This window comes from Phyllostomus hastatus, unplaced genomic scaffold (assembly GCF_019186645.2).
Source record: "Phyllostomus hastatus isolate PE091 unplaced genomic scaffold, TTU_PhHast_1.1 phas_scaffold_93, whole genome shotgun sequence".
Lineage (NCBI taxonomy): Eukaryota > Metazoa > Chordata > Mammalia > Chiroptera > Phyllostomidae > Phyllostomus > Phyllostomus hastatus.
Genome location: NW_025334042.1, coordinates 21,938,944 through 21,964,740, shown reverse-complemented (window position 1 = coordinate 21,964,740; position 25,797 = coordinate 21,938,944). Strand labels below are relative to the sequence as shown.

The window sequence follows — 25,797 nt, the reverse complement described above, 5'->3', positions numbered from 1 at the left end:
CTTGTGCAGGGACTAATCTTAAATGACTCCTTTTTTAAAAAAAATTATTTAGAAAAGATAGGCTATGTTTATTCAGAGTCCCAGCAGTTGACTCTCTCAGTGTGACTCAAAGCACAAGAAGCCACTCCCACTTCCACGCTGACCCCCATTGGAGAAGCCACAGTCCTCGAGTGGGGGCCAGGTGGAAGGAGCACTGCTGGGCCCATCACACGTCCACAGGTTTCTCCCTAAGGGCGACCTGCGACTGTGCGAGCCTGGCCAGGTGGGTCCCCATCAACAGGGCATGGATGTTGCTGGTGACCGTGGTCTCGAAGTCATCAGAAACTATCTGGGGCGCTCGGGTAACCAGACTCATCAAGAAGCGGCGCCCAGTATCGTCGGCTGACCCCTTCCCAGTCCACACAACCTCTTCGCCCTGCGACGCTGTGTCAGGGCCTGCTGGGTGAGAGCCCACGACCTGGCCACTTGCTGCGGATCACTTGAGCGTCCAACCACCCGGTTGGGGCTAAAACGGGTCTTCATGGTCAGATCCACTCCAATGTGTTCAGGGTCATAATACGCGTATTTCACCATCAGAGGTGTGAACAGCATCCCCACGGTGCCCCCAGGGACACCCATTGAAGTGCTGACATAAGCCTTGTGCCCCCGCCACCATTCTGGAGGCTCGCGCCCACAGTGAGGTGGATGGGGCTGGGCCTTCCTGGCCGCAGTGCTCGCGGACCAGCAGCGTGCTCTGTGGCTTCCCGGCCTGTGGCATACCAGCGCAGGATGAGCTCATTTGGAGAGACTCTCTTGTTCAATTCATACATGTTCTTAGCAAATTTCATGTCAGCAGCCATGTCATCTTCTAAACTCACTGTGAAGCACTGAAAAACAATTTGGTGACTTCCGCCGAGTGCTTGTCAATGGTTCCCAGCAGAATCCTGATAACTTGGGAGCACCCTGGTTGCGTCACTCGTAGCTGTCCATGATGGAGGCCAAAATGATCTGGTGCAGCCGGACCACACAGCCGCCAGGAAGGGACCTGGTAGAGCAGGACCAGCCAGCAACTGCGCGGGGGTCTGGGCTGGGGCTGGCGCTGAGGCCCAGTTTGGCCAGGAGCCCACAGTTCGCAGCCGTTGCGCTGCCTCTGGGTCTGGGAATAAGGCTGACACTGGAGTTGGAGCTGGAACCGGTGCTGGAACTGGGGCCGCTGGTGGAGCTGAGGTTGGGGCCAGGTCGGACTGAGGCTTGGGGCCACGGGGCTGGAGTGGTCGCAGGAATACTAGCTGGTACTGCTGGTATGGGCATCTTGTCAAGAGATCTGTACTCTTTGAACTGACTACATTTACTAGCCAATTTGTCTTTTATCAGCAAGGGAGTTTTGACCTGCTCCATTTCTGACCTGGGCCGGCCCACCTCCTTAGGAAACCTGGTGGCACCCCTCCACCCGGAAGTCACCATGCTGATGCCAAACTTAGTGCGGACGCCTGATCTGGACAACGCTGTGCAGCCCAGAGCTCCTGGGCTCTAGCGATCCTCCTGCCTCAGCCTCCCGAGTAGCTGGGACTACAGGCGCGAGCCACTGGGCCTGGCCCAATTTGTCTTGGACAACCTCATTATAAGTGATATATCATGAGTTTTTAATTATCTGTGTCTATATTAGTAATTTAAGTCAAATCATCAAACATTGTAAAAGGATTGGAATTCTGATGCATTGTATTTTGAACAGTTCTCATCGAAAAAGAAAAGAATGAATGATACATTTATAATGGTATACACTATTACCGAGTGTATTGCCAACAGAACAAAACTTCTCTGTATTGGTTATCCACAAGGACAGAAACCTTTTGCTTGTATTTTTGCACAGCTAATGATTGGAAGAATTTCCTTCAGATTGCTTCTGGCTTTGTATATTTTTAAAACTTGATTCTCTTTCACTCCCTTACGCTTCTAGTACCAGGTGCTGTAGGAAATGCTTACATCTTGATTTGAACTTTGGCCTTGCACTTACAAGTCACAATTCCAGGTGAGTTAGCAAAGCAGGCAGATAAAGATTCCTGGAGCTATCCCTTCATCTGGGCTGTGAGTCATAGCTCAACCATGCATGGAAGAAACTATAAACCGCACAAATAGATACCAAATGTAATGTATCTCAACTAAACTTCCTTTCAGCTGGATTCTGAAAGTGCCTACGGCCATTCCGGTGCTGTCTAACGCAAAGGGAAATGTGAAGGGGAGGAATTGAAGTGGAAATAGACAGCAGCCTTGACGAACTACAGTAAAAATATCTTACTTTTTCAAATTTTATGAAAACTTTTTGAACATAATTCTAAGACCTTGGAAGGGGACCCCAAAGCATGAGCTTTATTAGCTCCACAGTAAATCCATCTCTGTCCTGCACAAAACTTGCACCCAAGCACAGTTAAAATTAAGAAGTGGAATTGGAAATATCCAAGATAGGAGTGAATCACATGTATGGCAGCTCCTGCGGCCTCCCAAGGAAGCTTGTGCAACGGGCAGCCTGGCCCTTGGTCTGTCCGGTCCTACCCTCCCATCCTGTCCCTCTCTAGTCCTGCTTCAGAGCCTCTGCCCAGTTCCTGCCTCACTCACTGCCTGCAGCTGGGGCTCGGGGGCCTCAGACTGAGCATTAAGCACGAATCTGTGCATACTTTAAGATATTAAATCTTTTTCTGACATAAGCAGTGTTCTAGCAAGGGACTCATACCTGGACTTTTGGAACACAACCCATCTATACATGGAGAATTTACTCTTTATTGTAATTGAAAAATTCTGCAGTTAGTCCTAGTAGAGTATGAAACCACATAATTTATAAATGGAGTGTCATAGTGGAAAGGCAACCGAGAGAGTAGCCATTCTAAACCCCTCATTTTCAGACGAGGAAACGGAGACCCAGGAGGTAAAGGCAGTTTCTTCAAAGATGGAGTCAGATTAGTCAGTGTAGGCTAAGTGCTATAATGGACAACCTTCGAATCTCAATAAAGATGTATTTCTCCCTTATGTCGCAGTCCAAAGTGGGTCAGTGGGGGAGTAAGGAAGGACCCTCTGCTTCTCAGAGACTTCATGAACTCAGCTGGATGTTCTGCCTTTCCCAGAGGCCCTGGTGTTCTTGAGTGAATCCTCTTTATCTGGCTGCAGATGAGGGAGGAGAGAGCCTGGAGAATCTCCAGTGATGATTTGGGGGCCAAGTCCAGAACAGGCATTCCTTGTTTCTACACATATTCCATTGGCCAGAGCTCAGCCCCATGGCCCACCCGGATATAAGAGGGGTTGGGAATATAACCCAGTGATGTGTCCAGGAAGAAAAAACCCATGGATTTGGGAGAAAAGTAACTAGTCTCTGTCCAGGGTGAGTGGGAGAGGGGAAAAAGAGTGAATATTTGTAGAATATTGGCCAGAAGATTGGAGCTGTATTTTTGTACATTAATTCATTAAATATGATATAGGCTTCAGATTCTCCTTGTTCACATGGCGGTATTTTTTTTTTTTAGCCTGAGTCCCAAATGGAAGAGAAAATGGAAATAAGGATATTTTTCATCCTTTATCTCTCCACAAGACATGATTCAGACTCCAGGGGATGCACAAAGCCAGCAATCAACCTTCACGAGTTACTGATGAGGTGAGGAACGCATATGAAGACCTTTCGGAGGACTTTCCGTAGCCTGCCCTCCACAACCCAAACCATTTTCTTGTCCTGTTTCGAATCCCATAGGATCTGCAGATTACTGACAGCTAATTCCCTCATTTATTTTCAGAATCTCCTCTTCTCTCCAAAATAGATCATTTTTATTATATCAATCAGGGTTCTTGGTTGACAAGACTGGTTGACAAACAGAAATGGAGGGAAAAAGGCAGAGATGGAAAATAAAAGAAAAAAGACAAAGACCAGCCTAGAAGGTCTGATATCTAAATAATAGGATTTCCAGAAAGAAAAAGGGGAATTATCATACTACTTGTCAAAGAACTAGTGAAGGAATAGTTCATGAAAATTTCACAGAACTGAAAGGCCTATCAGGTATCAGTTATAATGGATAAAAGTAGTTCTACAACAAGACATAACATGGTAAAATTTCAGAACACGGAGGACAAGGAGAAAATCGGACATGTTTCCAGACAGATTCAAAATGAAATATTAAATACACAAGATCAAGAATCATAATGGCACTGAATCACAGGAGCCACCCAGAAGGTAATGAAACAATGCCTTGAAAATTCTGAAGGAAAGCTATTTCTGATCTTTATTCTATACACAAATGATTAAATGTAAAGACATAATGAAGACATTTTTCAGACATGCAAGAAGCCCAAAACATTATCTTTCCATGAACTCTTTCTAGAAAGCACTCTCCACCAAAATGAGGTGGAAAACCAAAAAAGTGAAGTTCATGGAATGTAGAACACAGGTTTACACAGAGGAGAGTGGTGAGGGAATCCCAAGAGATACAGGAAGATTCCTGGACAGTAGCCACCAGCAGGTCTTTAGAGTGAACAGCACAGGTGAGTGAAGGCAGGAGATTCTGGGAAGATGGTGTAACATGATGGAACTGATAGAACATCCAATATACTTAAGTATATTGAGAGGATATTTACCCACTTAGAGGAGGGCTAAGAAAAAAGTTATTAGTAAAACCACAGAAGAATTAAGCAAATGAACAAACAACTAACAACAGTGATTAACCTCCAGAAAAGCAAATTATTGTGCAAGAAAGGAAAAGCAACCATTGTATATTACATAGCTTAGTGGTCAACAGAGTTTACAGTCTTAATAATGTAAACGTTGAATACTGATCAATTCACAATTACGGGTTCACCAAATCAGAAGGACCCAGGGGTTGGGGTGAAGAGAAGAATGTGTGTGTGTGTGTTTGCAAACACTTAATTTCCTTCTCTCTCCTAATTTTTTATAAGATTGTCTCCAGAGAGAAGTGAAGAGAGAGAAGGAACAGGAGAGAAACTTCAGTTGGTTGCCCCTTGTACTCACCCTGACCAGGGACCAAGCTGTAACCCAGACATGTGCCCTGACCTGAAATCAACTCCCGTGACGTTTTGCTTGTCGAGACAACGCCCTGCTAACTGAGCCATACCAGTCAGGCCTTTCCCATTTTGTTTTTAATCTTTTCTGATTTTTTCTCTGACTGACATTTTATTTTCTTCTTTAAACTAATGTATTTTTCCAAACTTTCAAAAATGTACATGTATTAGTTTTTTTAAAGATTTTATTTATTCATTTTTAGAGGGGGACAGAAGGAGAAAGAGAGGGAGAGAAACATCAATGTGGTTGCCTCTTGTGAGCCCCCCACCAGGGACCTGGACTGCAACCCAGGCATGTGCCCTGACTGGGAATAGAACTGGTGACCCTTTGGTTCACAGCCCATGCTCAATCCACTGAGCCATACCAGCCAGGGCTAATTTTATAGTTAAAAGAAATAAAGGTTATTACAAAGAAAGGGTTAAAAACCACATCCGCGAGCATCTTCAGCTTCCCTTCTTAGTTCGCCGTGGACTTAGCCTCTGTAAATGTTTCTAATGCTATTTGAGCTGACTTGTGTTTTCAGTGTGTACAACTGGTTAGGCATGACAAGTTCCACAAGGTCACCGCGCTGTATAGTTTTCTTACATAGAATCATAGAACCTTACATTTTCATTTATCATCTTTCAAAACCAAGGGACTTTCTGAATTCAAGAATTCTGTAAAGTGTGTTCGGGACAATGTGACTGAGGCAAGCTCTGTGAAGGGAAGCAGTGGGCCGAGGACTGGAGAGCTTTGGGGCTCCAGGGGGGCAGAGCTGCTGCTGCTGAAACCGGGAAGGAGTGGACAGGAAAGAGGAGACGAAGAACCTTCTCCTGCTCAGGATGCCAAGGGAGGGTGAATCTGTGTCAGGCTCTCTTGAGCCTACAAAATAAAGTCCCAAGTATTTAAATCAGAGCTTCCTAAATGCAAGTGAATCATCCGAACCTCTTTTTAAAATGCAGATTCTGATTCAGGAGGTCTGGGGTGACACAGGAGTCAGCGTTTCTGACAAGCTCTCAGGTGATGCCAAGGCTTCTGGCCCATGGAGCATGCCTTAAACGCCTAAGATGACCCTCAGGGCTCCTTAAAACTGACTGCTTGTCCCTTTCTTCAGCTTCGCTTCCTCTGCCCACTCCCCATCCCATCCAAACATGTCTAGTCCAGCCATGCTGAGCCACTCACAGTCCCCTGCACATGCTGGGGTCGGGGAGCTCCATTCCCTGCACACACTGTTGTTTCCTGTGCCTGGAATCTTCCTTCCCTCCCCTCACCCACAACTTCTCTCCTGAAACCCAGCACATGCGTCCTCTTTAGTGAAGACATTACCATTCACTGTCCTTCAAAAAGTGTGAATATTTTCCCTTTCTACCTAGATGTGTATCTACTACTTCCTTAATCATACAATATTGCAGCTTTTAAAAATTATTATTTTTATTTATTTATTTTTAGAGAGAGGGGGAAGGAAGGAGGAGAGGGAGAGAAGGAGGATCAGTGTGTTGTTGCTTCTTGCAAGCCCCCTATTGGGACCTGGACCACAACCCAGGCATGTGTCCTGCCTGGGAATTGAACTAGTGACCCTTTGGTTCCCAGGCTGGCACTCAATCCACTGAACCACACCAGCCAGGGCCAATATTGAAGTTTTTGACTTACTATGAACTTGTTGAAGGAAGTGACCATGTCTCATCTTTGTATCCCCAGCATCTGGTATTGTGCTGGAAGCTAAATAAATGCCTCCTAAATGAATAAATGTTTGCTTTATAAAGAAGGAATAGGTTATCAACAATGTATGATTTTATACAGAAGACAAATAAATTAAATTAAGATTCAGGAAAGGATACTCAATGGGCCAGGTTTGTGCCAAGAGCCTCAAAATTTTAATTTTCTAGTTCTATTACTATTTTTATATTCATTAGTTGGTATTTTACTTAAGGAAGAGCCATAAAATACTTTTTAAAAATATTATATTTATTTATTTTTAGAAAGGGGAAAGGGAGGGAGAGAGAGGGAGAGAAACATCAATGTGTGGCTGCCTCTCACACTCCCTTTACTGGGGACCTGGCCTGCAACCCAGGCATGTGCCCTGACTGGGAATTGAATTGTTTGAGCCTTTGGTTCATAGGCCGACACTCAATCCACTGAGCCATACCATCCAGGAGCATAAAATACTTTAAAACTTTTAAAAAATGTGATTATACTCTGCATAATACTTTATAATTTGTTTTTTGATTCACAATTATACAATATTGTGACTCTATATAAATATTTACCCATATCATCATTTTTAATGACTACTTAGTATTTCATGGAATAAGCATTCTCACAATTTGTTAAACAGTACCTTATTGTTTAATGTTGATGTTTATAAATAGTAACACTTATGTTTCCAAAATGTCACTCTTATGAACACTGCTTCAATGGATATCTTTATATTCTTTTGGCATTTGTCCAATTATTCACTTAGGATAAATATCTAGTATCTGTTTTGGGCCAAAGGTGTCTGCTTCTAAAAGTCACTTGATACTGTTGCCAAATTGTCTTCCACAGTTGTTTCCCAAACACAGATCTAATCTCGTTACTCCTCTACTTAATCATCTTCTGGGAGCTTACTGCCTGCAGAATCTAGCTCCATCTCCCCGGGCGCCAGCTACCTCAGACAGTGTGCCATCTCTTCACACACTGTAACACCCCGTACCTCCAGGCCTTCGTTCAAGCTGATCCCTTTGTCTGAAAGACCCTCTTCTCTCTTGTCTGTGTGTCTAACATTTGCTCATCCTTTAAGACCCAGCTCAAAGGCCTCTCTGAGAAGCCTTTTCTAACCCCCCATCTAACTCTACTTGCATGGCACTTGCCACAGTATAGTTACTTCCCTGTCATCTCCACACCGCTGTGCTGAGTTTCTTGAGGACAGGGTCCTGTCTTATGGTGGTAGACACGTATTGTTTTGGCCTGTTTGACATTCCACTTCCTGCTGGAAGCCATACTCTGATTTTCCTTTGCAGAAATACCCCTCACCTCCCTGATTCTCATCAATGAATGTGGCTCCAGGGTGAATATCTGACCTAGGTCCAGTCAGTCGATGCATCTCACTGCAGTACCATGGTGACTGGTCCAGAGGGGAGCTTCTAAACCAGGAAGAATCAGTCATTTAGGGTCAGCCAGGCATTCTGCTGGAATTGCTGGACCAGAGAACTCTTGGAACTCACATGATGGCACTTTATCACATTCCACTAGTCAAAGAGCTCGTGGCCATTGTCTTAAACTGCTTCATTCAACACTCTGGCCACGTGCAAAACCTATTCAACCCCTTCTGAAGACCCCAAAGGCTCATCCCATTACAGCATCGAGCTCAGGCTTGAGGTCGAGAATTGCACTTAAACCAAGTCTGTGCATTAGGGGCTCTTCAGATTTGAGTCCTTGGCTATTCTCAATCTAAAGACTTCAGAACGAGAAAGACAAGTTATTGACTCCCACTCCGCTACACACGAGCAGTCACGGCACACACACACGCATGGCACACACATGCATGGCACACTCCGGCGGGACAGGTAGAGGACAGCTACGACAGAGGTCTGGTTCAAAGGGAGGAAATGAGTGGCCCACAGCAGACGTGGGACAGAGCAATTCTGAACTCTCAGGGAAACCTTCCAGGTACAACAGGTTTTCCTTCTAAAGAAACAAATTTTAGGTCAAAATAATAATCTTCTAAGGAACTGCACCCAAAGGAGCAGGCCCCCCTGGAAGGGCGGGGGCAGGAGGAACCTCCAGTGCGGCTGTGACAGACGCCAGCTCCATGGGATTCCTTCCGCTCTGGGGTCCCAGGAGCCTCTGCAAAGGAGGACCAGTGTCCCTTTTCTACATAAATGTGGAGAGTTAATTCACACTCAGCTACATTGGGAGTAGCAGCTCTGGTGTGAGTCGTTCACCCCAGATCCAGTTAAACCTCACTTACTGGGGCGACGAGCAAAAGGCCGGCGAAAGAAGCAGCTCGGGTGTCAAACTGACTTTCATTCTTATCTCCCGTCAGTCACGGGCAGGGAAGGTGAGTCCTGGGAAGGACAGCACTTGTGTCTGAGGATGTGTCTCTGTCCTCAGGCACTGGGAGGAAGTTCTAGGGTGGGGTGGCACACAGGTGGTCTACAGCAGACAGGTAAACAGGGTCCGGAGATGCGACAATGGTTGGACGAAAGGGAAAGCTGGATGCTGATGAGAGGTCTGGAGAGGTCGGAGAAGAGCCGGTAACGGAAGCCTGCCCACAACCCCTGCCATAGGGCCCTCTGTTTCTCCGTAGCAGCACCAGGCCCTGCTTTTCCTCAGGCAGCCACCAAGGGGCAGCAAAGCGCTGGTGAAATCCCAGCCCAGCGGGAGAGGGGAAGGACCCGGGACTCGTTTCCAGGTGGGCCCAGGAGGGAGAGGCGAAGCCTTTTGGAGTAAGGGTATCAGTCTGATCCCGACAGCCCAGGGAAGTGCGGCAAGCAGAGGATAGAAGAACCACCTCCCGGGCTTCCCCAGGCCGTAGGGAAACAGGCGAGCAGCAGTCCAGGGACTTGCAAGCGCCCTCCTGGTCCCTGGTCTGCAATCTCGAGGACGGGATCTCTTGGCCTGCTTTCCCCTCCGCTGGAGACCTCTGACCTCACATCACAGACGGTCGGATTCCTGGCCGCTTCTGGCTTTATGAAATCCATCCTATCTCCTCCTGGGCCCAGTCCCATTCCTGCCAAAAATGTGAGGGGCCAGTAGGTCCCCTTCTCCTCTGAGGCTTGTGACACCTGCCCATTTTAGGTTTCTCAGGTTTCTCATAATCTTGCATTCCTGTTTCCCTGCCCTTCCTCCTTCCAAGACCCATCCAGGTGTTCCTGGGGCTCCTCAGGGCCTGGATGCAGGCGGAATGCCGGGGCCTCAGCCTGGCTCTGCTGCCAGATCAGTGTGCCCTGGACCCCTCAAAGGACCCAGAGTGGGAGACTCCACAACATACTCTGTTTCCTGGTGGTCTGGAGTTGCCCCTTCATGCTGTTTATTGCCAAGGACTTGCCTCCCCCCCACCCCCCCCACCCCCCGCCCCCAGCTTTTGGAGCTTGGCCTCAGTTAAGCTTCTCAAGTCCCGGTTTCTGCATAAACTGTCCTAGGAAGAGAAGGGCTTGGGGGAGAGATTCTGAGAAGCCAGACCAAGGCCTAGGCTGGGGGTGGCAGGGCAAAGGGAGGAGTTCTGACCCCCCAGAACCGGGCCCAAAGGTTAAGTCGGAGAGGAGCCGAAGGGGCAACTGGAGGAGGGGAGTTAATGGAATTAAGTGTTCTGGTGCCTCTCCTGTGTCACCCTGGCCAGGGTCTCCCTTCTTGCTGATAGCAAAAGTGAACCACACAGCAAGAAACACTCACCTAATACTATGAGGCAGTGAGCCTGGGAATCAGACACCAGAACCCGGCTTCCCAGCTTGTACCCAGAAGGCAGAAACCACGGAGCGCAATGCTGGTAGTGGGAGGGGAGACAGACAGCGCCAGGGCTGGCACCAAGCACAATGATCCCTAGTGACGCCAGGCCTGACCACCGTGTGGCCTCATTCCAGCCCCACCCAGCCTGTTAGCTATGCTACCTCAGGCTCATTACCAAGCTCCTTGACCACCTCTGCCAGCGGATGTGCGAGCACCGCCATTGTAGGATTGTTGAAAGGGACTGACTTAGGACACACAGTAGGCATCTCACCCGTGCTCACAGTTACCTTTACCTCACACACAAACACCACTACCACTTCTCCGTCCATCTCTCCAAATACCCAAGATGAAAACTTTAAATCCTTCAGCAATATTTCTTTATTTTATTTTATTTATTTGAGAGAGAGAGAGAGTCAGAGAGAAACCTTGATTTGTTGTTCCACTTATTGATGCATTCATTGGTTGATTCTTGTATGTGCCCTGACCTGGGATCGAACCCGCAATCTGGGCATATCGGGATGACTCTCTAACCAACTGAGCTATCAGGCCAGAGCCTGTGTGATAGTTCTTGAAAGTTGAAAATAGGGAGGTTGGGGAGGGAGGGCTTGGGAACACAGACAGCATACCTAGTCACCATCCCCCAGTGTAAGCAGGTCCCCCAACATAGGAACAAGAGAGGTACCTGGACAGAGAGGAATCTGCTCTCAACCTCCCTGACCCCACCCGGTAACTTTCCACTGGCCGGGAGCTGGCTGCTAGCACGTGCTGGCTGCGCTGGCTGCACGCTTCCCCCAGGCGGGGGCCCCCTGCCTGAGATCTCAGCCGCCTGGAGGCTGATAAGGAGACCTGGCCTCATCACATGGGGCCAGCTGAAGGGACTGGCTCTGGCTGGATAGCTTCCAAATTAGAGAGATGAGGAGATAAGGAACAGAGGGGGCTTAGGGACTCGGTGCTGAGTGGCCAGAGAAGCTAGGGAAAGGGGCCTAGGCACAGCCAACTGAGGCCTCAGGAGGCCTGGCTAGGGGTAAGCCAGCAAACGGCATTAGATGGGGGAGGGTTGAAGAAATAAGATGTGCAGAAAGGCCTTGGGGAAGGGCTGGGGGCAGGGTAGGATTCCCTCCAGCTGGGGCTGGCTCAGCTAGAATAACCCCCTCCCTCAGAATATCCAGTCCTCCAGGGCACAAGCACCCAGTCTCAGGCCTGTGGGAGCATCCTGTGGGGCCAAAGAAGAGGGTGAGAGGGATCGGCTCAGTTCTGCCACCCCCCAGGCCCAACCGGGGATGCAGCCGGGGTGAACTGGCAGCCCTGCAGGGCCCAGGCCTCCCAGCTGCCTGCCCTGTGCTCACTCCCTTGGAGCCCCAGGGCAGGCCCCGTCTTGAGAGCAGGGCCTCCCATCTCAACAGAGCTCTGTCGTGATCAAGGAGGGTAGGTGGCACCGCCTTCCTACATCCTTCTGGGTGCTCCTGGCCCTAGGGTTCTAGTCCCTAGAACAAACCATTAGTCCCAGAGCTGAGAGCAGAGGCCAGTCTGGGACAGCCACCCTGCAGATCACCCTCCCCTCATCTCCCTGCCATTCCCCACCCCTTCCCTTACAAAGCCTGACCTGGGAGGAAAGAGAGGAGGGTGGACCGGACTCAGGACAGGGTGCCCCAGGGTCACACAGCTTGAGGAATCTTGATGGGGGGCAGGTCTCAGCCAGGCTTCCTGGGGTCCCCTTCCCATATCTAAAATCCTGCTGGTCTCCTCCCACTCGTCCCTTGGGTCCTCAAGCACACAGGAACCTCCAGCCTTGACTGTCCCAGTTTGGGAGGTGTTACTGGGGGGAAGGGGTAGCGCAGGGCACGGTGTGACCTCAGCTCCACAGGGCCCCTGATGGCACCGACACAGCTACGGAAGGTGAAGATGAGGGACAGACCGAGGGAGTGAGCAGGCTGGCCATGGGCTGGGCTGGCGACTAGTTTGTATCTGGGCTACGGGAGCAAGGCAGGGTCAGAGGGCCAGCAGGGGAGCATTCTCTGAAGGAAAGGGCGGTGGGGAGGGCTCCTCATTCCCGGTTGGTGCCGAAAAGCTGCAGGAAGAAGGTGAAGATGTAGATGATGTCTAGGTAAATGCTGAGGGCTCCAAAAATATACTCCTCCGGGCTCAGTGAGTGGCGTCGGTTTCCCATCAGCAACTGAGTGTCAAAGGCCAGGAACTGAGGGAAGGGGAGGATAGGAGACATCAGATGGTTCAGTCACCGTGGCACCGGTCAGGGGGCCCAGTGTCCCCACCCAGGCCCACCCCCGGTTTGGTTACCATCACCTGCTGCCTGACTGCTCAGTGACCGTTCTGTGACAGCCCAGAATCTGGAACTTTCCCAGCACTTTCAGTCCCTAATTTGACATCTATTAACTGAGCATCTACTATGTACAAGACACAGAAATACAGCAAAGAACAAAATAGATTAAGATCCCTTACCTCACGGAGCTTCAAGTCTAGTGGGAAGTAATTGTTAGTTGAATGTAACCAAAGCACAGAGTTCTGATCACAAGGAACCTGACCCTGTGTGAGTGTGGCAGGGAGTTAGGGAAGGCTTCCTGGAGGAGGGGACCTTAAGGGGTCTTCAAGCTCAGTCCTAGTCTTCTTGTCATTCCCTCAGGGTTTGCTCTTAGAAAATAAACAAATGCTTCAAGTAATAGCAAGGCAGGGAATGGACACTTATTAGGTGCTTTACAGACATTAGCCTGTTTAGTCCAAATAATATGCCTACTAAGTAGGGATTCTGTTATTCCCAAAGAAAACCACAGCTCAGAGATGTTAAGTATGTACCTGAAGTTACACAACAGGGAAATCGCAAAGCCGGGATTTGAATCAGGGCCTGCTCCCGAGCCCCCATGTTTAACCATCTGCTCTGCTGCTTATAGACGGCACCCGGGGCCCGTGCCTCCTGCTGGGAAGCAGGCTCTCCCCAGCACACCTTCTGGGTCTCCAGGACTATGAACAGGTATTCCCTGAGAGACGGCTCCTCTCGGCCACCCTGCTGCTCTCTACCGGGCCTTCCCACTGTCTGCAGCGACTCCTCCACAGCGCTTTTCTTTGGGAGTCCCAGCACACAGAGCAGAACCCCCCAAGAAGTAGCACATGAAATTTGACAGGCACGGCGTACTTTTCTGGAGGAGAGAAGCTGAAAAGTTCCACCAGTGTCTCAAAGGTTGTGAACCACCAATCCACACGGGCTTGGAATTCTTTAAATCGATTCACATTCTTGTTAACTGGGCTGTGCCCGGCTCTTCCGTCACTTGTGCATGCACCGTACTCCTGGGGCCTCTGAGACATTCACTGTCCGATAACTGTGCACCGGCAAGGGCTGGTGCCAGCGACTGGCCGAGAGCTGCAGAAACCATGGGGAGTGCAAACACCCGTCCTCGGGGGCTCACCGCTGAGTGAGATGACGACGACGAAACCCAGTCACCGTCATGATTAGGGCTGATTGGGTAGGAGAAGGGTGTCCCAAGAGAGGTGACACTTAACCTGGCTTTGAAGGGTGAATAGGAGTTTGTGAGACTGAGAAGGTGTGGTGTGATGAGTGAGGCCTTCAGTGTGGCAGGAGCAGGGGGGAAGGGGGCGGAGGGAGGGGCCTGGAGCCTGCCCGGGATCTTGCCCTTTACCCTAAAAGCTGGGGCCCAGATCCCTCTCCTTCACCCCAGACCCTGACCCCCTGACTCCAGGACCCAGGCTCCCTGGAGCTGCTTTGGGTGCAGCCCCGTGGAGGCCCGCGAGGATCTCTGCCTGGGTGCCAAAGCCCCCCATACAGAGGGAGCAGAGGCTCCAACAGGGAGCAGCTCCAGCGAGTGGGACATCGACGCATGTCACCCTCAAAGGTGGGGAGCTGGGAGCTGATTATGAACGTGGGCTTGAACGTCAGACTGACTGGACTCCAGTTTTAGCTCTGCTACTCACTAGCGATGGGGCCCTGGGCAAAACATTTAGTCTCTGAGCCTGTGAGTCTGCACCCATACAAGGGAGATGAATCCTTTCCTCCTGAGGTGGTTGTGGCCGGGAGATAATGCATGCAAAGCACCTGGCACGGGGCCCGACACATGGTAAACACTTAATGAATGGTAGCTATGAATGTGGTTTTATTGTTCTTATCTGCAGAAGGAGAGGCGTCCTCTTGAGAACAAGCCTACGCTGCTGCGGCTGAGCCTCCAGTGTTTCCTGCGGCTCACCGAGGAGGGGGACATGTTACTGCGGAAGCTGTGTGGCCTCAATAGCAGGGAAATGGGGAGCCCGGCCAGGGCTGAGGGGCCCGTGCAGGCGAGGGCAGCCTCTCTGAGCTCAGAGGCACTGAGAAGGGCTGGAGCTGGAGCTCCCGGCTTTGAGTGCAGGTCCCGACCCTCTGCAGACATCACCCTCTTGACCTCAGGGTCCTTCCTCATCTACAGAGTGGGACAGTAGTAGTGGCCGCACCATGGTCTGGTTTTGAGGGTAAAAACACAACAGTGTGCGTGGCATCAACTATTATTATTCTTTAGGATCATCTCACTCTGCTCTGTGCTCCTTCTGAACTTGACTTGGATTCCCAAATACATTTTCCTCTGTAGAGAGAACGAGCAAGGAGAGGGGCCAACTCCAATGCTACAGGCGGCTGAGCAGTCACAGCTGCCAGCAGAAGTTAATAAATTGCTGATCTGGCTTATCAATCAGTAGCTCGCTTGGTTGATTGCCCAGAGCCTGGCCACCCCCGGGGGAGCTAATGAAAATAAATCTCTCAACTTAGAAGGCTGGGACCTGACCAGGTTTGGGGGTGGCTCCTCCAAGGAGCACTCACCCAGGAGACCTCTCAGAACAGCCAGCTGGCTCTTCTCTTGGAGGAAAGAGAAATGAAATGATTGCTCCTGCCCTTGGCCGATGGCCATGGATGCTTATCTATGAGGAGCTCCTAGGGACGGCCTGCCCCAAATTCAGTCCCGCTGCCTGGCACCACCAATCACTGCAGCCCCACGCCTGTGAGTCAACAGAAGGCTTTTCGTTCATTTAGTCCCAGCAATATTTATGGAGCAACTACTATGTTCTAGGGAACTGGCCTTCAGAGAACTAACAGCCTAGTGAGAGCAAAAGACATCATCAGAGATTACATTATGAGCAAGCATTCATTACGGGGGAAAGTTACCCACTAATAACCCCCCTGGGTGATGCCAAGCATTGCTAACTAGCGACTTGGTTGAGAGCAGATACCTCGGTTATGGTTAGCATCTTAGTTGGCAGCTAAGATCTTGGCTGACAGCTAAAATCTGGGTTAACCACTAACGCCTACGGGGATGGCAGGTACCCAAGTGAGCAGCCAGCTGCAGAGGAGACCCTGCAGGAGTGGCTTGTGGGATAGGGGCAGAGGTCAGAGCGGGGTTAGGATGCTGTCCGCCGAAGTCTGCAAAGTCCTTGTACTCCCTGTTCCTTTACCTCATCTCCCCCCCACCCGGTGTGCCCTTGGAGGTAGTTGTCATTGCCACTATTTCACTTCTGAAGAGGGGAGGCTTGGAGCGGCTCACTTGCTGATAGTCCTTTATCTAGTATGGGAACCAGATTACCTGTCTCTTTCTGATGGAGACAGGCAAGGGGGGAGCCATGGGTTTGCAGGGAGGGAGGGGCCTGCACGGAGGCAGAGGAGCCAAAGCAAACTACCCTGGTTCGCCGTACGGGCTAGTGCTGCACCTGGCCAGGGTCCCCGGCCACACGCTCGGGCTGACCCTGCTGTGTCCGGGACTCAAGCTGAGGCCGCTGTTCTCCCAGAGGTGAGGCTGGGTGGGAGCCATGCCAGGGAAGGGCCAGCTTGGAGCCACCAACAAGCAGGCAGTGAATACAAAAAGCTGGGCTTGCAATGTGTCGAATCAACATAAAAAGAGGAACACGTGGACCGTGTCCACCCTACAGAAATGCCAGCAGGAGCGTGCAATGTGGCCCGCCCGAGGCTGTCCGCTGCAGCAGTGGGGCTGCTAGCGGACCGCTGAAAACCGCCCCGAGCTCCACCAACGAGGGCCCCACAAAGTAAACCATGGGCGGCAGTTCTAAGCCAGAAAAGTTTCTGACATGCTGTTACAAGAAAAAAGCAAGTTGTGAAAAAATCCATATTGAATGATCCCCCTTTTTCATGTTAATGGGCAAATCTCATAGGAGCTGATATCACAAATATCTACAAAACGCACAGAGGAAGGTCTGGGAAGATACTGACCACAGCGGTTACCGCTGGGGAAGGCGGGGAGGGACATGGTTAAAACAATGTTTGCTTTACCTATATTATTTATAATTTTAAAAAATGAAATATATGAATACATGTATTCATGTGTAATTAGAAGATTGAAAAAAAAAAAGAGCTGGCCCTGGCCACTGTGACCTCGTTGGAGCGCCCTCCCACAAACGGAAGGGTCACGGGTTCGACTGCAGGTCAGGGCACACACCTAGGTTATGGTTCGGTCCCCGGTCAGGGTGCACATGAGAAGGAACCGATTAATATTTCTTTCTCACATCGATGTTTCTTTCCCTCTTTTCCTTCCCCCTCTCTAAAATCAATAAGCATGTCCTTGGGTGAGGATTTAAAAAAAAAAAAGGTTAAAGTTACACAAAAAAGAAGAGTCCATGAACACTCGCCGTAAGTCTCCGTGACAGGGGCGCTGTCTCATCCGTCAGGCAGCTGCAGAGCCTGAGGCCCAGACAGTCTCGGTGACCTGAGTTCTCCCAGGTCACTTCCCACAGCCCAGAGGGAAGCTGGAGTCTTCTGACCCCACAGCCCACTCTCTTTCCACCACGTGACACCGCTTCAGGGTATGGGGCCTGCGCACACACATGCATGGGTGTGTGCAAGGATGGGAGAGATGGGCAAGGTGGGAAGAACTGTGTGGACCGAGCTCACGGCCAAGAGCACTGTGGGCTTCCCAGGGGTGCGGGGAGCTCGGCCCACCTGGTCCTGCCACCACTTTCTGAGCCAGAGAGGGAGCCCGGGTTCTGGGGGTCCTTCAGAGAGACACAAGCGGGCGCAGGCCAGGTCAGGGTGAGGGAGGAGGGGTGCTGAGTGGGGACCCGGAGTCCACCAGTCGTCTGGGGCTGATGGAACCTATTTCTCCTGTCTTCACTGACCTGGGTGTCAAAAGTTTCAACGACACAAACAGCTGTACGCAGCCCTGGGCCCTGGTGAGCATGCCCAGATGGGCCGCTGCGGGAGCAGGGCACGGCAGGCCTGTGAGCCGGGAGCCTGGCCCAAGGCCAAAGGGCAGCAGTGTACAGAGGGTGGAGGAGGGCCTGGGGGGGGGGTCCTCTGCGGAAAGGTGCGAGTGCACCCGGCGCTCAAGAACACGGACCAGGACTCACACAGACCTGGGGTTAAATCTTGCCTCTGACCTTGGACAACTGACTGACTACTACTCACAGGCAACACTTACTGATCCCTGATGACGCCCTGGGCACTTTCTGAGTGCTGCACGTATTAATTCATTTCAAATTTACAACAACCTCTGAGCTGGGTACTATTATTGTCTTCATTTTACAGATAAAAAAACGGAAGCACAGAGAGGTCGCATGGTTGCATCAGTCCACAGAGCTAACACGGGGCAGAGACTGGATCTGAGCCCTGAGCTCCAAGGCTCGATGCTGAATTACAAAATTAACGTGTGCAGTGAGGGTACGAGCTGCCACAGCGGCTGAGGAACCGCCTTGTTCGGGTGCCGGGCTGTCTCCTTTTTTCTCTTTGCGTATTGTCTGATGTGATCATCACCACAGCGTTGTGAGAGAGTTCGTACCTGCCCGTGATGAAGGTGAGGCAACTGAGGCCCAGAGAGGCCCAGTAACTTGCCCAAGGGCACAGTGGTAAAGAAGATGAGCGAGACCTTGAACTGGGTTTGGGTGGAATGAACGTGGCCACCCAGCTCTATGGGCTCCCCTGGCCCTTTGCACAGTGCCTCCTCGGCTCTGCCGCTCTGGGCAACGCCACCTCAGCATGAGAGCAGTGACTCCTCCCCTCCCTGTGCTGCCCCTGCCAGGGTGGATGCTCCCGGCCCACCGGGCTCTCAGTCACCCCCTCCCTCAGTCCCCCACCCCCAGGGCGGGGGAGGGGGTCTCTGGGTCAGGGTGTTGTAAGGGCAGGGTCCTGAGAATTAGCACTTCAGGAAGTGAGACTGAGGTGAGGCCTGGGCGGAGGGCACCTTTGAGGTATCTTCCCTCTGGGAGGGCCTGTCCTGAAGGCTGGACCACAACCCCAAAAAGCCTGGGTTCCCCACCTCGGATTCTCAGCCTAGCCCCACTGGGTGGCCCTGCCCTCAGAAATGGCAGGGTCTTTCAGGGGAGGGGATTCAATCCCTACGAGAGAAAATCATTCTCAAGAGGCTCAGGCTGGTGGGGGTAGGGGTGGGGGCGGTTCTGAGGGGGGGGGTCTGGACCCCCTCTGACACTTCTCTTCACCCCTCTGTCACACACCCTCCCTGAGACAGCAAGCCAGCGAGCTAGCGACCAGCCCAGCCGTCAGGGATGTGCTGTGAGCTGCAATTTTTCCAGCTGCAGGGCAGGGGGCCAGGATGGGCAGCTGGAGAGAGCAGGGGTGCTGGGAGCTCGTTCTGGGGATGGGTTGCAGCTAGGCAGCCACGGATTCCCCCGAGCAGAACTGAAGCTAGACAGGGAGTCAGATTGAGGTCAAGGACCTTCTGAGTTGGGGGTTCATGGAGAGACCAAGGGACCTTAGGTCTTGTGGGACTGGGCCTCTGAGGGCCCCTGTCCACCTGAAATTGAGAGGAGGCAGGGGAATGGGTCCAGCGACTCCCCCTCAACTCTCCCCTACCCCGTGGGACCTGCTGCATGTCCTCCCTGCTCTGACCCAAGTGGACTGAAGGGGGGGGGGCCGCGGGAGTGGGGGAGTCCCATCACCTGCTCCTGATGACTGTTTACATAACCTGAAAAATGGGCCCAATGAGGGCCTTCGGGTGTGTTGATGTGCTAATGAGACATTAACGAGCAATTAGGTGCGGCAGCTCTGCCTCCCCGGTGACTCACCGGAGGCTGACGCAGCACTCAGGTCAACCTGGGAGCCCTTTCCCTGCCGCTGCGACGGCGCCCGCTGCGCCTTCCCGCGCCCCTCAGTCCGCAACATCAAAGGTGCCTACTGGGTGGGGGCACTGTTCTGGGGAGGCGGCAACAAGTGAACCCGACAAAAGTCCCTGCCACTGAGGAATTAAAATTCTGCTGGAAGGAGACGAGAAACAAACAAATCAGGAAAATGTCTGGTACGTCAGAGGATGAGAAGTGCTGTGAACAGAAGTAAAGCAGGATGAGGAGTAGGGGGTGGTATGTGTGAGAGAGGGAGGGAGAGGGAGGGGAGAGAGGGGGAGGGAGGGAGAGAGGGAGGGAGAGGAAGGGGGAGGGAGGGAGGGGGAGAGAGGGGGAGAGAGGGAGAGGGAGGGGGAGAGAGGGAGAGGGAGAGGGAGGGGAGAGAAGGAGAGGGAGGGGAGAGAGGGAGAGGGAGAGAGGGGGGAGGAGAGGGAGGGGGGAGAGAGGGAGAGGGAGAGGGAGGGGAGAGGAGAGGGAGAGGGAGGGGGGAGAGAGGGAGAGGGAGAGGGAGGGGAGAGAAGGAGAGGGAGAGGGAGGGGGAGAGAGGGAGAGGGAGAGGGAGGGGGAGAGAAGGGAGAGGGAGGGGAGAGAGGGAGAGGGAGAGGGAGGGGAGAGAAGGAGAGGGAGGGGAGAGAGGGAGGGAGGGGGGAGAGAGGGGGAGGGAGGGGGAGAGAGGAGGAGGGAGAGGGAGGGGGAGGGGAGAGAAGGAGAGGGAGGGGAGAGAGGGAGGGAGAGGGAGGGAGGGAGGGGGAGAGAGGGAGGGGGAGAGAGGGAGAGGGAGGGGGAGAGAGGGAGAGAGGGGGAGGGAGGGAGAGGGAGGGGGGGAGGGAGGGAGACGGGGAGAGCTCCCGCCTGGTTTGGCCGAGGGGAACAACCCTTAGAGAGGACAACACGGATGACGCGGGGCGGGGGGCGGGGGGGGGCAGTTACTGGAGAGGCCTCCCGGCCTCCCCCAGCTCTAAGTAAGACAATAGGAGCTGTGCTCTTTGAGGGGGACCGTGGGGCCCTGGAGACGGCACCGGCGGGGCACGGGACCCCTGGGTCCGGCCCTCGGTGCGCCCCCAGTGGCGGCGGGACTCGCGCCAGCCCTGCGGCACCGGGGCTTCGGGGGTGGGAGGCAGGTCTCACAGCGCCGGCGCTGCCTGTCTCCCTGGGCTGAGGTGAGAATCCAGGGAGGGAGTAGGTGCGAAAGTGCTTTGTCAAAAGGTAGAGGGTGGAACAGATGGTCGGGATTATTTTTATTATTCTAATAACACCAGGGATCACTAAACAAATTTAACGGATTACTGCCCGTCCAGCCCTACCGGTGCGGACAGCCTCCCACGTGTTGAGACCTGATCTGCAGGAGGCCGAGTGCGCGCCCCGCCCACCCGCCCGCTCAGCCTGCGGGCGCCCCTCTCCTTCCGTCTGTCCCGGGCACAGTCCGGCTGCCCTCTGACACCCCGGCAGGCTCAGGCCTCCCCGTGGGACCCTCCCTCTTTGTCTCCTCCTTGCAGAGTCCCACCCCGTCGTCCCCCTCCTCGTCCAGACCTGTCCTCAGCATCACTGCCTGCAGAGCGCTGGTCCAGGAGCCCAGAGCAGTTGCTGTCCTAGCGGCACCAGCCCTCTGGTTTGCCCAGGGTTTGTGCGGTCCCCCAGGAAGCGGGGGTTTCAGTGCTGAACCTGGGACAGTCCCAGGGAAGCGAGGATAAGTCGGTCACCCTAGTCTTGACCGAGGCCACACTTTGTTGACATGCTGTCATCCTACCAGGAGACCTGGGACAAGTCATTTAACTTCTTTAGGGTTGTTTTCATCTCTGAAAAAAGGGGCTTGGTGGTTCACTAGATCCCTTTTTGGTCCCTTCCTCAGGTTCGGAGCCTGCAGGTCATTTACGCATTCCACGCACATTTACTGAGTGCCACGACACGGCATCCCGGGCACACAGCACAGCACACCACACATAGTGGGTGCTCAATAAAGACCTGTGGGAATGAGTGAATGAACTGACCACACCCCCATTCCTGGTTTGACCTCAATCCAAAACCTCTGCTCATAGATCTGACCCCTTATTCCCCCCATTTCTGTTTCCCCAGTCCATCACCCACGAGCTTCCGGAACCTGTGACTGACCCAGAACTCTGGCTGGAGGGAGTCGAGCTGCGTGTCCAGGGAGGAGGGACATGGTCCGGGGCTGCCCTGGCTGCAGGAGGTGTCCACCTCAGATTCCACCCCCCTCCCTGCGGTGTCGGCACTGTCCCCTCGGTGGGTCCTGGGCGCCACCACATTCGTGCTGGGAGCCCATCTGAGCAAAGGGTCTGTGCTGGGTTGCTCCAGGCAAACGTCTGCCTCGTCACCTTCTGTCCCCTGGGCATCGGCCCCCAGCCACCCACACCCCACCCCACCTGGGCAGTCAGGGGGGCTCTGGACCCAGACCATCTGGTTCCCAGTCTGGCCCTATCACTTCCTTGGATGCTGGATGACCTTGGACAAGTTATAAGTTATTTAATATCTCTGAGCTTCGAGTTCCTCCTTTTTTTTTTTTTAATCTTCACCCAACTGGGGATTGAACCCACCACCTGGGCATGTGCCCTGACTGGGAATTGAACACGCCACCATTTGGTTTACAGGACAATGCTCCAAACAACGGAGCCACATCAGCTAGGACCAGGTTCCTCATCTTAATTTGCTAACAATAGAACCTATTTAACAGAGTTATGGTGAGGATGAAGTGCAATTGGAAAGTGTTTGGAGAAGGAGGGAGCAAGTACTCAATAAATATTAGCTGTTATTATTATCAGAATGGCAATCAATACCATCAACACTCTCAGTTTGGTGGAACAGCCAAGGACAAGCTCAATCTAAGTGCATCTCCCTCGAAGGGTACTTAGGAATCCCCTCGGCTCCGAGGAAGCCTCCCAGATTACCCCTAGGAGAGCAACAGCTAACTCCGTCCACGTGGCCAGGACACCTTCACTTTCTGGCTGGTCTGCCTTGGAGACCAGGGAGACTTCCTTGACCTCAGCATTGAGCCCTGCCCGGCCCTGCCCGGCCCGGCCCGGCCGCTTGGCAAGGTTCAGGGAAGCCTGCCTGCGAGGAAGGCAGAGGCGGTGGAGGGCCTGGGGAGATGATCAGAGTCTGAGAGGGCCGCCCCTGGGGAGCCACACACACTTACCAATGTAAACACGCCTGCTCCCAGCACGGCGTACACTGCGTGGAGCCAGGGCACCTGTGGGGCAGACGGCAACAGGCTTAGGGACAGCAGAGGGGGAGGGAGGACAGCTCAGTCCAGAGAATGGGGGATGTGGGACCGATCTTTCCCGTGGACCCTCTCTCACTGCCCCACCCTTCCCCAGCAGTCCCTAGTCCCTGAGAAACTCCAGGACCCCTGCAGGGATCCTTGATTCTCTGTGTGCTCAGGGCAGGTGGCGGAGCCCCAGGGTAAGAGCGACCATGGGGGACCTCGCAGGGGAGCACCCAACCTGACTGGCACTTGCTCCCTCCACACACAGCCCCAGGCTTGGGGGGGGTGGGGGGGGTACCGGAGCGGCCCTTCCCATTGGGGCCCTGTCATTCTCCCAGCCTGGGGCTGGCCAGAGGGTGCTTCCTCCTGCCTGTCCTGCACAGGGTCTGTCTGTTCCTCTGTGGGGAGTTCCCAGGCTCTGCCTGTGCCAGTAAGGGGCTCAGGTGGAAAGGGACGAAGACTTGAACTCGGTGGGTGGGGTGGGGGCCATCTGGAATTCCTGCCAGCTGTGGCTGACGAGGTTGCCTGCGGAGGCTGGAGCAGCGCTCCTTCCCGATCTCAGCTCCCCCCAGGGTGTGGGGGCATCCACTGTGTGTGGTACCTATTTAGAGGTCCCACACCAGCTGGGCCCTCTGTAGGGTCTGTCCCCACAAGATTCCTGGAAACACAAGGCATCCCGGCAGACTGACTTAAGTCAATAAAGAGCTCTTTGAAGGTCTGGGGCACCGGCCTGTACAACTCCCCCCACCCCCAACCATCCTAGATACACAAAGGGCCCCAGGCCAGCTCTGGCCCCTCCCTTCATCAACCGGATCCTGGGAAGAGCCAAGGAAATGCCAGAACCAATGTAGCTGTCTTGGAGTGAGAGCGATGCCCTGGGGCTGGGGCTCAGCAGGACGGGGTGGGGAAATGGGGGGTGAGGACTGCTGATCCCAAGAAGAGCACTCGGGGACCAAGCACCAAGAGGAGCAGGGGCGGGTATAAGCACTGAGCACTCCAGCAGGGCTCCAGTCATTTTTAGCTTCATCTCTTGGGTTCCCGGGACTGGAACCTCTAACCCCTCTTGTGATGCCCTCCACCTGCTCCCTTCTCCACCTGCAGTGGCCTTAGTACCTAGAATGGGTCACTGAGCCCGGGGAAGTCCTGGTTGGGTTTCCCAGGGCAGGCTGGGCGCTTGTGAAAGAGCTGAGATTCGGCCGGCCCCACGGATGCTCTGGTGGGGGTGGGTGGGCTCAGCCCACGGCCCCAGCCCCACCTGCCTGGCTGCCCAGAGTCTGCCCCTCTGCGATTGGCTGATCCCCCCAAGGGCCCCAGGAGTGCCCAGCAGCTCCAGAGCCCGCCACCCTCCCCCCACTGCCCCACAGCCATTGAACTGCTCTGTGGCACATTCCCCTCCAGCCTCGCCTCCCCCTCCCCGAGAGGGAGGACAGGAAAGGTGAAGCCGGATGTGGCTCGTGGAGCAGGCAGGTGCCCAGGCCTGCTGAGAAAGGCCTCCTTGTTGGTTTGCTTACACTGCCAGCAAGGCCAGGGCAGGTGCCAGGAGGGGCCGGACAGGATGGCAAGCTGTGAGCCTCTGGCTCTGGGCCTTCCCAGCAGGGTGTGGGAGGAAACAGCGCCCCTCCCCCTCCCTCCCATGGGGCCCGCCGGGAACCCCCCAGACTCACGTATTGGAAGGGCAGGAGGACGGCCAGGATGAGTCCACTGAAGAAGAGAGTCATGAGCAGCACGAAGAGCGCGCCCTGGCAGGAGGTGAAGTCAAACTGCAAGGGCGGGGCAGGTGTCAGCGCGGGGAGGCCGTCAGCAGGCACGGCTAGTGCTCCCCCAGGACCCAGCGCCGCTTCCCTCACCTCCCCCGGGTGGGCCCCTGGGTCCAGCTCACCCCTTCACCTCTCACCAGCTGGGGATCTAAGCTTGGACTCCCCCCTCCCCATGCCATCTCCCTGCCCACCTGCCCACAAGCCCCACGACTGACCTTGGTCTGGAAGCTGAAGACGGTGACAGAGAGGCAGACGAGGGCCGTGATGCCGAGGCACAGCAGCACAGACGTGGTGTTGTAGTAACTGCAGGGCCAGGGGCCGGGCTCAGTTTCCAGCAGGGCTTCCGGCCCGATCCCCGGACCTCTTGCCCCCCCCACTCCACCGTTTCCCGGGGTCCTCCCTGCTTCCCTGGCCCTTCTCCTGGGCCCTGCCCTCTCCCACACCTTGGACTTGAAATCCTGTTAGAAGGATCTTGGAGAGGCAGGAGTGGGGGTGGAGAGGGGTTTGTGCTGCTGCCCGGAGGTGGGAACGTCTGTGATCACAAGCCTGGGCTCTTCTAAGCTATAGCCCAGCAGGAGCCGCCTGGGTCTCCTCCATCCCCGGAGCCGGACCTAGCCAGGCCCCAGAGGCCCGGCCCAGCAGAGCGTGTGGGGAGAGGGCCTGAGGCCAAGCTTCCTGCCCGCCCAGATCCATTCCCACCTTCAGATGCTCCCAGGGGGGCGCAGTTTGGGGGCAGTTTCCCCAGCACGAGGCAAGTCCCTGGCTCTAAACCCGGCCTATGGTCCCTCCCCCCACACCCATCCCCTTTACCTGGACAACATCCCAGTGAGGTAGGCCATGGACAGGGTCTGAAAGGAAAAGCAGGAATGCTCCAGGACTCAGACTTAGGGGCCCAGGCACCTTCACGGTCCGGCCTGGGTCCCCACCCCAGCCCGGACCCCTCAAGTCTGAGCCTGCTCCCCTCACACGGTTACTTCCGGGGGTCAGGCCTCACGCAGCCGTGACGTCTCCCATCTGTGGCCCTGCTCCGCTCCCCTTCCCACGCCCTCCCACTTGTCCTGACCCACAGCGCTGGGGTCCCCCATGCAAACCTCTTGAAAACAAAATCACAGCGAAGAGACCGCGGATGGAGGGAACGGCAGCAGGACTAAGCCCACTTGGAAAGAGGGGGCACGTCTTTGTGGAAAAAGCCGCCCCTCCCCGAGAGACTTCACATTAGACATCCCGACCCAGACCTCCCACCCTGGAAACCCCCCTCCTCTCCTCCCCCGACCCCCTCTCAGCCTCCCTTCCCGGCCACCCGGCCACCCGAGGTC

General features: G+C 53.8%; 1 protein-coding gene and 1 pseudogene across 1 annotated transcript in view; both read right to left on the bottom strand.

The window, feature by feature from the left end:
* Positions 1–205: 205 nt before the first annotated feature.
* Positions 206–10,659, bottom strand: LOC123812615 (annotated as a pseudogene).
* A 197-nt stretch (positions 10,660–10,856) lies between these two features.
* FAIM2 (Fas apoptotic inhibitory molecule 2) overlaps positions 10,857–25,797 on the bottom strand; it is a 28,456-nt gene continuing 13,515 nt past the window's right edge. Inside the window, exons 8-12 of the mRNA XM_045830091.1 lie at positions 25,292–25,329; positions 24,697–24,784; positions 24,389–24,484; positions 22,656–22,709; positions 10,857–12,632 (exon numbers count right to left, since the gene is read on the bottom strand). Of these exons, the coding sequence (XP_045686047.1) occupies positions 12,483–12,632; positions 22,656–22,709; positions 24,389–24,484; positions 24,697–24,784; positions 25,292–25,329 (426 nt within the window). The 3' untranslated portion in view covers positions 10,857–12,482. The remainder of the gene's footprint in view (positions 12,633–22,655; positions 22,710–24,388; positions 24,485–24,696; positions 24,785–25,291; positions 25,330–25,797) is intronic.